At 33.2% G+C, this 16,400-nt stretch overlaps 1 protein-coding gene and 1 long non-coding RNA gene across 7 annotated transcripts in view; one reads left to right on the top strand and one right to left on the bottom strand.

Annotated features, from left to right (window-relative positions):
- The window catches only part of LOC140437468 (uncharacterized), a 389,771-nt gene that overhangs the window by 213,236 nt on the left and 160,135 nt on the right, over positions 1–16,400 (top strand). For all 6 annotated transcript variants that reach the window (XR_011950379.1, XM_072527015.1, XM_072527014.1 and 3 more), the window contains 5 exons: positions 7,061–7,284; positions 10,162–10,438; positions 12,477–12,637; positions 13,069–13,272; positions 15,055–15,345. Coding sequence is in view for 5 of the 6 variants with exons in the window: in XM_072527015.1 (XP_072383116.1) it covers positions 7,061–7,284; positions 10,162–10,438; positions 12,477–12,637; positions 13,069–13,272; positions 15,055–15,345 (1,157 nt within the window). In the remaining variant the exon portion in view is untranslated. The remainder of the gene's footprint in view (positions 1–7,060; positions 7,285–10,161; positions 10,439–12,476; positions 12,638–13,068; positions 13,273–15,054; positions 15,346–16,400) is intronic.
- Positions 7,138–16,400, bottom strand: part of LOC140437472 (uncharacterized) — a 60,299-nt gene continuing 51,036 nt past the window's right edge. The window contains exon 3 of the long non-coding RNA XR_011950380.1: positions 7,138–7,273. This is a non-coding gene — a long non-coding RNA (uncharacterized lncRNA). The remainder of the gene's footprint in view (positions 7,274–16,400) is intronic.

The raw sequence follows: 16,400 nt of genomic DNA, 5'->3' as shown, positions 1-16,400 counted from the left end.
CTTCGCGGAATTGTTTGTGGTTCCTCCTCTTTTCGATTTATATTTTTTTATGTCTGCTCCTTTTATTAAAAATGCCGCTATTTATAGTGGATCACTTTGTCTTTTTTCTCTTTTTGTTCTTTTTTCATCTCTTGGTGGTTGTCTCATTTATGAACCGTCCGTCGATATTCGCATTGCTCCATTTTCAGTGTAATAGTTTCATTTCAGTTTTATTCTATATATATATATATATATATATATATATATATATATATATATATATATATATATATATATATGTATATATATATATATATATAATATATATATATATATTATATATATATATATATATATATATACATATATATATATATATACATATATATATATATATATATATATATATATATACATATATATATATATATACATATATATATAATATATATATATATATATATATATATATATATATATAATATATATATATATATATATATATATATATATATATATATATAATATATATATATATATATATATAATATATATATTTATATATATAATATATATATATATATATATATATATATATATATATATATATATATATATATATATATATATATATATATATATATATATATATATATATATATATATATATATAGAAACCGAAACCCAAACTGCGAATCTCCAATGTTATCCTCGCATTTTTTGCTTATTCTGTTGTAAATAACCTTGGTGTATGCCTTCGAAATGTGGTATATATATTTCTCTATCTAGTTTGGATGTTCTGGTACTTCAATATATCCTAAAACTAGTAATTTTTTAGTAGTTAAGGGAGAAATAAATCTTGTCTTCACTGAATTTATTTATTTAAATATTATTAGATTTTTATTCTGAAACATTATTATTAAAATAATAAGTACTTGAAATACGTAAAAAATGAAAATAAAAAATCCGTATTTAATATTCCCGTTTTTATGATCTGTAATAATTGTATACACAATTTTGACCCCAAATCTTGTGTATTTGAATTTTTAAAGCTTTCATCCTAATAACACCACTAACGAAATAAAAAAGACTCGTTTAAAAATCCATACGAATGGCAAATTCTTCATACATTTAGACGAGTTGAATGCGAAGTAATGAAACATCCGTTCTCCCTGATAAAATTCGTGACACGTCATCAACATCTAGTTAATTGGATATTTTTACAGGGATGGCGTCCAAGCCCTTTAGCAGTGTAATATTTGCGAGCTAATGTAAATAAAATAAATGCCAGACGAAGTTTATTTTGGCCTAAATCACAGCAAATAGTATGAGTACGTATGTGAATGATTTATTTGCGCAAAAGAAACATACAATAATGAAATTTTTTGTGTTAAATAAAAAAATTCAAGAAGTCTGTATTAAGCATTTCACATTATGTTAATATCATCATCATCCAGCCTCAAGAGTCCACTGCTGAACATAGGCCTCTACAGAGGATCAAATACCTTTCTCTTTAGGCATGTGGGCAGCTCACTTTTAAAAGTTTCTCTCAGTTTTCCAAATGTTGCCCACCCAAGGCCGATTCTTCCCTTCAGTTCATGAGTCTGGTTATCCCTGCCAATCATAATTTCATGTCCCAGGTATTTATATCTATCTACGAGTTCTATTTCTTTCCCACCAATACTGATGTTCTGGTTGGGTACCAAATTTATGATTATGTTAATATATATCCAATGAAATTTGACACATTTTAACGAATGAATACAAAGGTATGAGTCATACATGTTTTAATGTTTCTTATACAATTAATGGGAGAGTGCAAAGAATACAGTACAAAGAATGGGAGAGATACATAAGTGACCGTTTGACGATGCTTCTCGAGAAAATGATACATATACAAATACTATCTGTGACAACCAGTTAGACAGAGGTTCCTCAAATCAGAAGTCAGAAAAGCAATACCATAAAGGACCAGATCAAATCTCTGCTGAGCTACTTAAACTTTTGGACGAGGAAAGCATTACCTACTTAACCATTGTCTTTAATAAAATTTACAACGAAGGAAAAATACCAGATAATTGGTTGGAGTCACTGTTTATCATTATCAAAGAAAAGCAGGTCCGCCAAATGCAGAGATTTTAGACTAGTAAGTTTAATGAGCCACACACTTTTAGCTAGATACTTTTTCCGTCGACTATCCATTTATGATCAATTTTAACACCCTCAAAATCATTGATTAATGACCCCTATTAATGAATGATTTTCTATTAATGAACGATTTTATTATAGGCAACACAACATACATTGCTTGCATAAATTAATTTAACCACATTTAACGCTCTGTGATTGGCAGTTACCTGTGGTGTAGGCAACCAAACATACCTATTTATATTCCCACTAACAAATTATTTAAAATGAAGTAGCCGCTGTAAGTACTGTCTGTCATTGTATGTCATTATTTATCGTTAAGTAAATAAAAATTTAAACTAAGATATTTTTATTTCTGAAAAGTATGGTCGACGGAAAAGTTTTGTAACGAACTCTTGAATTAAAATGGCCATTAACAATCTCGAACATTAACGCACTCGCTTCGCTCGCGCGTTAATATATCTCAATTGTTAATCGCCCTTATGAATACACTTGTTGGTTAAATAACTATTATACAAGCTGTGAGTTTCGAAAGAACGTTTATGTTTCTTTTATTGACTTAGAGAAGACATTCAACCGAGTACACCACGGTACACTTTTCAATTGCCTGCTGACCACTACGATATAAGACTGCTAAAATTCTTATATTACAATCAAGTAGCCTCTATCGAAATTGGAGATAGTCATACTAAAAACCTACCTGTCAAACCTTTTATTTATACTCTGAAGAAATCTTTAGGGAGGCTTTGGGTGACAGACAAGATGGAGTAAGACTAGGTGGAGAAGTAATCAACAATAATAATATCAGATAGGCTGACGATGTAGCCGTTCTTGCAGAAAATTCACAATATCTCCGGAGATTAGTAAATCCAGTCAGTGAAGCAAGTTATCGAAGAGGCGTTAAAATTAACATTTCAAAGACAAATTCGATGGCGGTTGGAAAGATTAATGTAGATCCAGGTCTATGTTTGCTTAATGTAGAGGAAATAGATCGTGTAATTCATTTAAAATATCTTAGCAGCTAGTTAAATGTAGATTGTGACTCTGATGTAGAGCTAATTACCAGGATCGAAATATCACGTAAGGCTTTTATGACCTGCAAACCACTTTTATGTAACAGAAACCTGTGGATGCATATTCGCAAGAAAGTCCTGCAGTGTTATATGTGGTCTATCCTATTATATGGTTGTGAGACATGTACATTAAAAACCACAATGCTTAACAGATTAGAAGCATTCAAATTGTGGTGCTATCGACGGATCCTAAAAATATCATGGGTTTCGCATCCTTCCAATTTTAAGATATTCTTAAAATAATGGTTTAGAACATCTTATAAACATCATAAAGAGGAGAAGAACAGAATACTTTGGCCATATAATTAGAGAACCCAAATATCATCTACTTTGCCTTATAATACAAGGAAAAGTGGAGAGAAAGAGATGGATTGGTCGAAAGAAACTTCCATGGCTGCGTAATATTAGACAATGGTGTGGTTCCACAGTAAAAGAATTATTTCGCGCATCAGCCGATAGAGAAAGGTTCCAGGAAGTTGTAAACGTGATGACGGCTAACGTCTGAATATGGACACGGTACATAAAGCCTTTGAACACATTTATTTCGGTATAAATAATTTTAGTTTTCATTATTTGTTGCAATTAATACAAACAAAAGAACCAGTGTCTCTTGTGAAACATTTTATGTGTGCTTTTATCTTCCAAATAATAGATTCTACGTATTCGCATCGACAGACATTCATGTCTGGAATGTCAGTATTTTTGACGAGCCCCATACAAGCCGAAGGGTTCTGTTTTTAAATGGAACTAGCAAGTTCATGGCATTCAATTACCAATGAACCTCCCGATTCGTATTATTTTATGCATTATAAGCTTCACTACAAGCTATCTTCTCACGTTTTATATTCCGTACAAGTTCTTGTGGAGTCTTACTATTCTTTGCATTTTTCAATGATTTTTACCTTTGCGTTGTTGCCAGTTCCATTTTCTGTCAAGCGTCTCAATCTTGTGTCAATGCTTGTGTTCTGTGGTATCATTTATTCAGTTTACCTAACTATACTTTCACCTCATCGTTACGCCTTCTTGTTCTTATTATTTTTCATGATGAGAATGCATGAGAATAACTCTTCAAATCAAAACTCTACAAATCAAAAAAAATATTCCAGCTTTATACACCTTTACGTATATCCCAGCGATGAAGATTGTTTTAGCTTCGCTGAATGAGTCTAATGAGCACAATTAAATGTAAAATGGGGTGTTTTATACCAGCCCGTTCTCCCAGTGCAACAGGGAATGACTAATGAGAAGGTCATCATCATCATGCCAACCTCTTCCGTCCACTGCTGGCCATGGGTCTCTCCCATTTTTCGCCACTCTTCACGGTTCTGTGCGTCTTGTTGCCATTTCCTGGAAATTCGTTTAATGTCGTCCATCCAGCGTGTTGGTCGTCCTCTGCTGCGTTTGTCTTCTCTTAGGCGCCAGTCAATTAGTTTTCTGGTCCATCTTGAGTCTTTTAGTCTCGCTATGTGACCTGCCCAATTCCATTTCAGCTTGGCTATACGTTCGACGACATCAGTGATATCTGTTCTTTTCCTTAGGTATTATTTTCCTTAGGTATATTCCTTGTTTTGTCCTTTTTTTTGTCACGCCGAGAATCGATCTTTCCATGCGCCTTTGTGCCACTCGCATTTTTTGTGCTGTTGTTTTTGTGAGAGTGAGAGTTTCTGCTCCGTATGTCATAATAGGAAGGACGCATTGGCCAAATGTCTTCCGTTTCATAGCTATCGGGATATTGCTCTTAAATATGTCTCTTAGTGAACCATACGCCGCCCAAGCAAGTGTTATTTCGTCGTTGAAATTCACAGGTCTGATTATTCTTTTTTATTCTGATTTCATTACCGAGATATATGTACTTTTCTGTCAATTCTACCTTGATTTTGGATGGTTAGGTGTTTGCTGGGAACCAAATTTGTCATAAATTTGGTCTTACTGATGTTCGTTTTTAGACCTGTTGTTGAAGATACGTTTTCTAATTCTTGCAGAATTTGTGCTTCACGCAGATCTTCTGTAACAAGTACTATATCGTCGGCAAAACGCAGATGATTGAGCATTTCCCCGCCTATTTTTATTTCTATATTTTTCCACTTTAGCATTTTAAAGGCGTATTCGAGGACCGTTATAAATCATTTAGTTTAGAGAGTGTCACCCTGTCTCACACCTCGCTTTATATGAATTTCTCTGGTAGTATCATGTAGTTTTACAGGCATTGTGGTGTTTTTGTATAGTGTTTGTACTAACTTTGTATGCCGGTAGTTATAATACTGTCTAAATCCACGATATCGAAGGCTTTGTGAAAGTCTACGAAGATAAGTACCAGTGATCTGTTATATTCTATCGATTTTTCTATTAAGGTTTTTATTGTTTGTAGGTGATCGTGTGTTCCGAATTTTGAGCGGAAGCCAGCTTGTTCTCGGGGCTGGTAGAAATGCAACTGTTTTCCTAGTCTTCAACCTCTAGTGGTTCAATGAGCTGATTGGTCTATAGTTTTCTAGGTGCGCTTTGTCTTCTTTCTTGTGTAGTAAAATTGTTACTGCATTGTTCCATGTTTCCGGTATGCAACAATCTGTTAGACAAAGGTTAAACAAAATTTTTATTTGGTTGAGAAAGGCACGTCCGCCCATCTTTATAGCTTCTATTACGACTTCATCTTCTCCTGGTGTTTTGTTGTTTTTCATCTTTTTCATTGCGTCTGGGATTTCGCTTAGTGTGATCTCTGGCATGAGCTCTGAACCCTGGTTGATGATTTTGGGTGATGCGGAGGCTTCCAAGTTCGTTTGGTCTTCTCTTTGACTTGTGTATAGTTCTTGATAGAAGTCTTCTGTGTGTAGTAGTTCTTTTCTATTTGATATGGGGACTCCTTCTTTGTTCTTTAGTTTGTGTATTTCACATTTTCCATTGTTTAGCCGTCTTCTCAGGACTTTCAGACTTTTATTCTCTTCTATAGTTCGGTGGACCTTTTCATTCTTAAATCTCTCCTTATAACTTTTGATACTTCTTTATTTATCTTTCGTAGTTTTTCTTCGTCAATGCTTTCGTTTCCTTTGATTTCTCTTCTAGTTTCCATTAGTTGCTTTGTTTCAATGGTTATTTTCTTGTCTTGGCGTCTTTTAGGGTAGCATTTTACTTGAGCCCCTCGAATAGCTTCTACGATATTTTCGTCTAGGGTATTTATATTATTTATGCATTTATTTTGTTCTAGGATTTTGTTGATATTGTCTTGGTATTTATTTAAATTCGTTGGGTCGTTCCATATCGGGTTGGCTTCTTCCTAATCATTTTGGATCTTTCTATTATTAAGTCTAATTTTAGTTTGGCTCTTACCATTCTATGATCGCTGCCTGTGGTAAAGCTATTAAGGACTGTGACATCGTTGAATATATGTTTTTTATCACTGACTATGTAGTCTCTCTCGTTTCTGATCTTGCCATCTGGGCTTTTCCACGTCCATCTTCTGTGATTTTTTTTTTAGAGAAGAAACGATTCATCTGGTATAGATTTTGTTGTAATAGAAATTCTAGTAGTGCTTTTCCACGCTCGTTTCTGCCTTTGGATCCAAATTTACCTAGTGCTGCCTCTATGCTGCTGTGGACCATGTGACCCTAGAGAAGGTCACATAGTCCATAAACCCGGTCAATTAGATAGAGATGTAGGGACTGCGTTGCTTAAGTTTCTGTGTCGCACTGGGGGAACGCGACTTGTATTGCAGCAGTCAGTTAAAAAAATTCAGTTAGGTACAGAAAAGTACTAAAAGCTATTAAGACCAACTTAAAAAGCCGGTAAAGACAGTAATTGATTTAATTACAACATTTTAATTATTATTCCATTTTTGTATCAAAAATTTTAATTATTGTTTTTTTTAGGTGCCGATGTCAATTATACGGCAAAACACAATATCACGCCTCTTCACGTCGCTAGTAAGTGGGGTAAAATTAATATGGTCACTTTATTAGTAGCAAAAGGTGCAGATATTCAAGCGAAGACCAGGGATGGTTTGACTCCATTACATTGTGCAGCTAGAAGTGGACACGATCACGTCGTAGATCTTCTTTTGGAAAATGGAGCGCCCATGCATGCTAAAACAAAGGTAAAACTTTACTTTATATACTGTTTATAAAATATTTTTCTTTACTTGGACGTTACAAACATATGCGACTACTAAAACAATTATATATTGCCAGTTTAAAATTATTTTATAATTTGTAAGTTTCAAGTTTAAATCCTGGAAACGGTACAGCTGATTTCAACCAAACTTATTATACTTTGTTGTACTTTTCTTTTTACTGCAGTGTACCGTATAATATTCTTTTTTACTATTGGCAGCCCGACAGCGGTATTGACCAATTAATTTATACTTATTATACATTAAAGTTTTGTTGTGATTATCTTTGATGCTGATAAATACTATTTACACCATCTGAAGAGGGCTCGACTATTAGTTAATAAATAATAAATATATTGCAACAGATCATATTATTTTTTCCTGGTCCATACGCGACACCTAGTTTTTTATTTCTATTTCTTGTCTTCGTCTCTTCACTGGTTCCAGGAATTAAAAAATCAGCAATCTATTAGTTCACATTAAACCAGTTCTTCGTCCATTTGGTGACTTATCTCGTGCTATTCGTACTATCCTTTGCCATTCTACCAATGTGTTCGTTCCACTCCTGTTTCCGTTTTGTCACCCATCCATTTATGTCTTCTATATTGCATGCCCTTTTTATGTTTTCGCTTCTATCCCTATCCAACAGACTTTTTCCTGATATTCGTCGGAATATTTTTATCTCCGTTGTTTCTAGTAGTCGTCTCGTTTTAGATGTGTCAGGTCTTGTCTCCGCCGTGTATGTTAATATAGGTCTAATTGCTGCTTTATAGATTCTAGTTTTTGTGTCTTGTCTTAGGTGTTTGTTCTTCTAGATTGTGTCATTAAGAGATCCCGCCGCTTTACTTACTTTTAAGCTTTGTTGTCGTAATTCTTCTTCAACATCTCCGTAACTAGTTATATCTATTCCCAGATATCTAAACTTTGATTCCTGCTTTATTATTTTCCCATCAATTTCGATTTTACATCGTAGTGGGTATTTTGATGTTGGCATACGTTGGTTTTTTCTGCTGATATTATCATATTGTATTTCTTGGCTGGTGTATTGAAGATGTGTGTTAATCTTTGGAACTCGTCTTCTGCTTCGGCGATTAATGCGGCGTCGTTTACATAATATAATATTTGGATTTCTGATCGTCAATTGCCAGATTTCCAAGTAAACAAGAAATATAGCAAGTAACAAGCCTTTGGGCAAAAATACTGGTGATGGGTTTACCCATCTTCGGTGATGAGTTTATTGATCTTCAAAGGATGCCGGTGATCAGTTTGCTAGAGCTCGGAGTATCTAATAATTTTATGGTGGCTATAAAGTGATGAGTTTGTACACGTTCAAGATACTAACAACATAAATGATTGCTCGGAACAAATAATTTGCTCATCAATTTATAGCCCCCCATAAAATTATTAGACCCTCGGAGATATAGTAAACTGATCACCGGCATTCTTTGGAGATTCGTAAACTCATCACCGCAGATAGGTAAACTCATCATCACCAGCATTTTTGCCTCGAGGTGCTGGTTTCTAAAGAGGAAGACTGAGGAGAGTTATTGTCATTTTTATTTGTGCCGAGCAATAATTTATGTTGTTAGTATCTTACAGTCTAATTTGGTACAAAGTGCTTCATGTCTAGGAAATGACGCTGATTTAGTGTGCATGAGTCTTGAAGTGCATCCTGTGATATTGTAAAGGCTTTCTGATTTTTGGGAACTATCTTTAGACGAACACTAATTTTAGAGCAAACTAGCTTTATGGTCTGATCGAATATCAGCACCTGGGTAAGTTTTGATCAGTTTTAAAGTTTTTAAATTGCTCAATGACTGGCATAATAATCAATTCGATTTTTTACAATTTTATTTTCCCTCCCACTTGCTGACTTTGAAGATTACAGTTTAGCAGACAAAATCAAGTATTTGCACCATCAACTGCACCAAGCAGTTCTCCTCTTTCATTTCGTTGTCCTAGACCAAACTTTCTAGTATTATTACGAGTACCTTATGATCCAGTCTTGCTATTAAAATTATTCATATTCATTATTAAAGTAAGTTCATGTTTTTTGTCAAAAAATTAAAGCCTTCTGATAAAAGTTTGTAAAATATTTTAATCATGGTATCGTTTTTGTCCGCACTATATGCTTGTATTGAATTTATATCCACAGATTTTGCTTACAGTTAGTTTTTTCATGTGAAAAAAAAAATATATCCGATAGTCTTGAGATTTGTAGTGTCTGCTGTTATACATCATATTTTCAATAATATTAAATTTATAGAAAGAATTTGTTACTCAAAAAATAGAAATTTATACTAAATATAATTGAGAAACAGTGCGCCAGCTCACCTTTCATGTCTGGGGTGCAAATGACAGTTAAAAATTGTTGGTATTATTTCTAGAACTACCATGTATTGATGAATTTTTATTATTATCACAAAGTTTTGTGAAATGTAAACAATCCTGAAATACTGTAAACGGCAATTATTTATTGTATTTCATAAAAAACAAAATGCCTCATACAAAAAGAACTCAGAACAGATGAATTTAGAATTTATAATAATACATTTCTAATAAGAATAACGTTATATTAGACCATTTGATAATTCCCTACATGTTCTACTATCCTGATAATATGACAAATTAATTCTAAAGAAAATAATGTACTTTTAAAATCTATAAAATTCCTTTTTAATATCACAAATCCTCTTATTTTTAGTCTAACGCCATTAATTATTAAATTTTAAGCCTACAATTCTTCAACTCACTATACATTTTTTATTTAGTAAAATATATAATATGGGTAATTTTACTTTAATTAGCTGTAAATTATTCTTAATTTTTAAAATACCGACTAATAGCAATTATCTTTTTTAGAACGGACTCGCACCTCTACACATGGCAGCTCAAGGAGAACACGTAGACGCAGCTAGAGTTCTTCTCTATCACGGCGCTCCGGTCGACGAAGTGACGGTGGATTATTTGACAGCTCTTCATGTCGCAGCTCATTGTGGTCACGTACGAGTCGCCAAATTGTTATTGGACAGAGGAGCAGATCCGAACGCGAGGGCGCTAAATGGATTTACTCCTCTTCATATAGCTTGTAAGAAGAATAGAATAAAGGTTGTGGAATTACTACTTAAACATGGAGCAAGTAAGTGAATTATGTCAACAAAAGACGAATAGTATGTGGGAGTTTAGAATAATTGGAAACAGTGAGCTATATAAAATGGTTCAAAATAATTATATTGTATTTAGATTCTCAATAAAGGAAATAGTAGTACTGCAATTAAAAGTGCAATTTGGATTTGTAATGTGTTTATTTTAAATTGTTTATTCATTAAATAAACGCAGTATATTCTTGAACAATGCTCAAGACTAATAATATCACGAACACAAATTGAAAACTATCGTACAGAATCATAAAAGATATTTTCCATAAAGTCTTAAAACATAATGCCGAAACTACTACACACTATGTCGAAAGGTACATTCAGTTTAAATTTAGTAAGAAATATCATGCCAATAGAAAAAATGCCATCCTAATCAATAGTCAAAATCATTCCTCTATATTAATAAAATAACAAAGCCACTAAATATGAGAATTCGTCAAAAATCCTTCTGGAGATGACGATTACGAAAACAAGCTTCAGTTGACTTGATGTCACTATCATAAAAACTCGCAAAATACTATATTATATTAGCGGCACTTCTTTCTTTTTCTTCAATTGCACACATTGTATTATCTTAATTTTGAACCTCAAGTCATTTCTGTGATTTGTCCCTATTTAACACCATTCCCATCAAAGATTCTCTCGTTGTTCTTCCAGATAAGCTGACCAATGACAAGTTTTTGATTCTGACTTACTAAGGTCCTACTCCTTATGCATCTGTTGCCTTTCTTCCGTATATTAGCTCTGTCACTTTTCACGAAAAATTTTGAATTTCTTCCTGTTCCCATATATTCACCACAGTTTCTCTTCTTTTAATGTAAATTCCTTTTTTTGTCGCCAAAGATATAGCGACGAAACTAGTCGCTCCTATAAAACTCAGAAAAGAGGAGCAAAGATTTCTTAAACCTGATTCTTCCCTCATTCTGCGGTGACCGGACGTTATCAAAAAACCGTCATTTAATACAGCAAGATGTGAGCAACATCTGAAGAAAAAGGACAATGGTCGATACATTTGTCCTTATTTTCAATCCAAGAAAGCTCCCCTCCGAGTCGAAGTGTTGTGAACTGTTTTTATAAATTTAATTTATTAACTTTATTATAAAATGTTCTACACTTTATAAGTTTATTTACATACATTTATTTATTTAAGACATTCACACCGGTTACAATTTAAATAGGCGCGCGAACAATTTTTTAATCGACACTTGTTTCAGACTGTCCTTTTAAATCTCAAATCGTCCGTTTTTATATCTGATTTGTTTATCTAGAAGTTTCTGCCCGCTTCTTGGACCTTTGGTCGGAACGCCAATGAATCCTTCGACCCTCATCGGGAAAGTTCCAATCGCAGGTATAAGAGGGGACCCGTAGGTATTACCTGCTACAGCTTCTAAAAATACTTGTTAGAAAAATATGTTTACAGCTTAGGGTATGAGTCACATTTATCGTAACAGTTGATTCATAGCGACTGCTGCACAGTCGACACTTTGCTGCGTGACTTTAGCGGATTCGTACTTCACCTCTGGTTATGTCGAGTAATATTGATTACTGTTAGTGAATTCCTCTCTTGGCAGTTTGTTTTTGCCTCAGGTGGAGTTTTTCACAGCCTATCATCTTACTCCTGAAGAATCTAAATATGAGCCGAAGAGACGTCGACACACATGATTTTTCCAAATATAAAGTCAAAAGCTGAGAGACGAGTAGTAGATAATGCAGTCAATGTAATTGCTAGGAAACTCAAAATAATTTCTATTTTTTGCAATTTTAGCGACTGACAATTTATTTCTATGTGTTTAGATTTAAAGAGTGCAATTAGAATCTTATCCCCCTATTTCATAATTTTTCTGTTTCTTCTTCTTCTTAGCCTTCTGTCGTCCATGCCTGGAAATAGGCCTCTCCCAACTCCTTCCATCGGTCTCTATCCTGAGCAACATATTTCCAATTTGTTCCGGCTATTCTTTTAATGTCATCAACCCATTTCATAATTATAGAACTGAAATACATATGTGTTAACTTTTGTAGGTATTGGTGCTACAACAGAAAGTGGTTTGACTCCTCTCCATGTCGCCAGTTTTATGGGATGTATGAATATTGTTATTTATTTATTACAACATGATGCTAGTCCTGACATACCGACTGTTAGGGGCGAAACTCCTTTACATTTGGCTGCTAGAGCGAATCAGGTAAGTCATAATGCCACTATTATTTCTTCCGATCATTTTATATATTTATTGAACGTGTCATCACAGAAACAATGGGTAAATTTAACAATTGTTCTTGATGTATCTAAAACTTGTAAAAAATATGGGACTTGATTTATAATCATAAAATTTCTCTTTATTATTTTTGCTTTCTATAACACTGATCTTCGGTAAACTCACGAATTTTTATTTAACGCTACTATGTCAATATATTTCAATCTCTTTTCCCAATACTTTTTTCAAACTTACCAACCTATTTTGGTTTAAACTTGTCTTTAGACTAACAGACTATTACTTTGAGGTGCAAAATAAAGTTAGATCGCAAATAAAGTGAGATTAAATAAAAAATACGTTGTTATTTTACACTAAGCAAAGATTTACTTACTTTTTCACTATCTTTTTGGTGTTTTTAGACGGACATTATCAGAATACTTCTCCGAAATGGTGCAGCTGTGGACGCAAAAGCCAGAGAAGAACAGACGCCCCTCCATGTAGCTTCTAGATTGGGAAATGTTGATATTGTTATGCTGTTACTTCAACATGGTGCCCAACCTCAGGCTACAACCAAAGATCTTTACACTCCTTTACATATAGCTGCCAAGGAAGGACAAGAAGAGGTAAGATAATTTTTTTTTAAATTGAAAGAAAAGCAGTCCCAGTAGTAGTCGATGCAATGACTATGAGACCCCGATCAGTATGAAACCTAGGTTTGTCACTATAAGACCACGTTTTCTTCTTCGTCGTGGTGATTTTTAATCATAAGGTATTTAATACATTGTTTATTTGTTCCATCTATCATTAATTGTATGCTTGTCTTCTTAAATTTAGTCAGAGTCCTTTTGGGAGGACTATGTGTTAGAATTTGCCGAACTCATCCTGAAACTCTCCTCCACACACATAAAACGTTCATCAGAAAAATCTGAACTACTTTATACCTAAATATTACACGCTATACTATACTATATACTATAAACGCTAAATTATACTATATACCAGGGCATCCTATCGTCACATCCCATATTGTCATATCCCATATTTCGATTTCCCCACGTTCGGTCTCTCCAGTTCTCTTCATCTATGGCATTGTTCATCATAATTTTTTAATTCCGTCCATTCTATGGTAGGCTTGTGTAGGTCTCTATACACCAGTCTATCATTGATTTCACGTAAACATCTTATAACAGATATTTGAAGGATCCAAAAGGTATATAAGGGGTAAATGATGAAAAATCAATGAAGACGTGCAGCTGATTTTGCTTTTTTTTAAAAACAATCTTAAATAGTGAAAAAATCATTTTTTGTCCATAAAACGTATCTTATGCATTTTAGAGAAAAATGGTTCAAATAAAAATTGTAGATCTTAAAAAGTTCTTTAATTGGCGAGTTTCTAAATTTAAATACATAAACAATTCACCAAGATAGTTAGTTAGTAATTTCTAAATGTTAATAATGTTTTGCAGACTGGCATGTAATACAACTAATCAAAATTGTGGCAATTAATGTGTAATTATGAAAGTGAGCTAAATTTCAAATGGATCGAATAAAATAGTTTATAAGTTATTTACTTTGTTTATTCCGGAGAGCGATTATTTAACCAACTGTACTTGTCCAAGCAGTCACTCTAAAGGTATTTTGTAAATCGCAATCGATTCTTTGAGGCTTTATTTTTAGGGTATATTAAAAAAACCTCAATATTTTATTAAATTTATTATTAAAAAACAGTTTGGAAAAGCACTGACTCTCTAGCTTATAAAAATTTATAATAACTTTGACATTTTTTACCTCACGCTTGTAGTAGGCTCAATGAAAAGCTGGTGACAAAAAGCACTTAAATAAAAAACACAACCTTCTATGACCAATAAGAAACAAGATAACATTGTTTTTCTTAAAATCATATTTCCATTGTTTATTAACTTTAAGAGCTAAAACTTAAACATATTGTAAATGAAAAGTTGTATGATTCAACTTATACAGTGTAGGTAAAAGTTTATGGTCGGTATGGTAAAATTTAACAGGATATCTAACACAGATATAAAATCATATTTTCAGCGAATAGACAAAGATAACAATCCTATTTCCTCTTGGTCTCCCCTCCATATTTCTTATTGACGCCCATTGCCCATTAGAGAGACGATTAGTTCTGATCAGAAATATTTTACATATTTACTATTTCTTCTTTATTACACATAGAAAAACAATAATAACAAGCCTAGCGAAGATATTTTACGTACTGCCAAATCATTTTAATTCCATATTTTTCGTGGTGTATTTCCTTAACGTTCTAAAGCCTTATTTGAAAATTTTAATGTTATGGTTTAGTGTACGATCTTTACAATTTGACATGTTTTAACCTATGAGAAATATATTATAAACTTACCTAAACATTCATGATTTTTTAGGTTGCCTCAGTTCTTCTAGATAATGGAGCGGACTTGACTGCGACAACTAAAAAAGGCTTCACTCCTCTTCATCTTGCCTCAAAATACGGCCATCTCAATGTTGCCAGACTTCTGTTGCAAAGAGACGCTCCCGCCGATGCCCAAGGGAAGAACGGAGTGACTCCTCTACATGTTGCTGCTCATTACGATCATCAACCTGTTGCACTCTTACTGTTGGACAAAGGAGCTTCTCCGCATGCGACTGCTAAAAACGGACATACGCCATTACATATTGCTGCTCGAAAGAATCAAGTAAGGTTTAATAGATTATTAATTGTAAATATTAAAGATACCTCAAATTTTTATAGGCACCTTTATAAGAAGTATTTTTACAAATTACGCTGTAGTACAGTAGACTCCCTCTATAACGAGAACTGAAATGGCAGACTAATTACCTCGTTATAAGCGGATCTCGTTATATCCAACTACAATAATATTGTGCATACATATGAATATGTAGTTTTCTAAAACATTAACTTTCTATAGTGAAGCCATTCGGAGGAATATAAGATGCTAATAAATATTGTTTGAATGGCGTTTTTAAAACAAAGTTGTTTATTTTTATTGTCAATGAAATGCATTAAAACAAAAAAGAGTTGTTTACTTTTACTGTCAATGATATATGTTAAAACAAAAAATTCTGTATTCTGTAAATATGTATAAAGCGTATAAAGTTATTTTATCATTTTTGACCGCTTTAAATTGTCCAGTATTCTATCTATCATATTTTCTAAAGATGTGAAACAGTTTTATGCTTCTTCATTTGCGTTTTGTCCTTGGATAAAGTTTCTGACAACCTTTAAAACACTTTCAACATCTTGTCTATTAGGACCCATATTATTAGGTGTGAATGGTCAACCCAATACAATGACACTTGTGAATCATAAATTTTACATTTCCGACTAAGAATCATAAATTGTAAGAAGTTTATTGCGGGCGTCCCGCAGTTAAAAAGGGTATTTATTTATAGCTACGGCCGGGCAAAAACGTAAAAAACACGTTTTGCAATCTTATTTTCTCTCGTTATAAGCAAATTTACCTCGCTATAAAAGGTTATAGTTCAATAGAAATTTCACAGGACATCTAATGTACCTCGTTATAAGCGAAACCTCGTAATAACCGTGTTCGTTATAAAGGGAGTATACTGTATTAAATTCTACAAAACTATTGTGGTTTCTTATTCATTCACTGGAGTGCATGTTAGATAAAGGATCAAAACATAAAAGAACAATTAGATAATTTCTAAGAAGAAAAAGAGTATGCATAACAATAGATAGACGTAAAACGAAAGATACGGCCATAACTAA

Source organism: Diabrotica undecimpunctata, chromosome 3, assembly GCF_040954645.1.
Source record: "Diabrotica undecimpunctata isolate CICGRU chromosome 3, icDiaUnde3, whole genome shotgun sequence".
NCBI lineage: Eukaryota > Metazoa > Arthropoda > Insecta > Coleoptera > Chrysomelidae > Diabrotica > Diabrotica undecimpunctata.
Note: the sequence above shows the minus strand (reverse complement) of the source record. Positions and strands in the feature narration are given on the sequence as shown.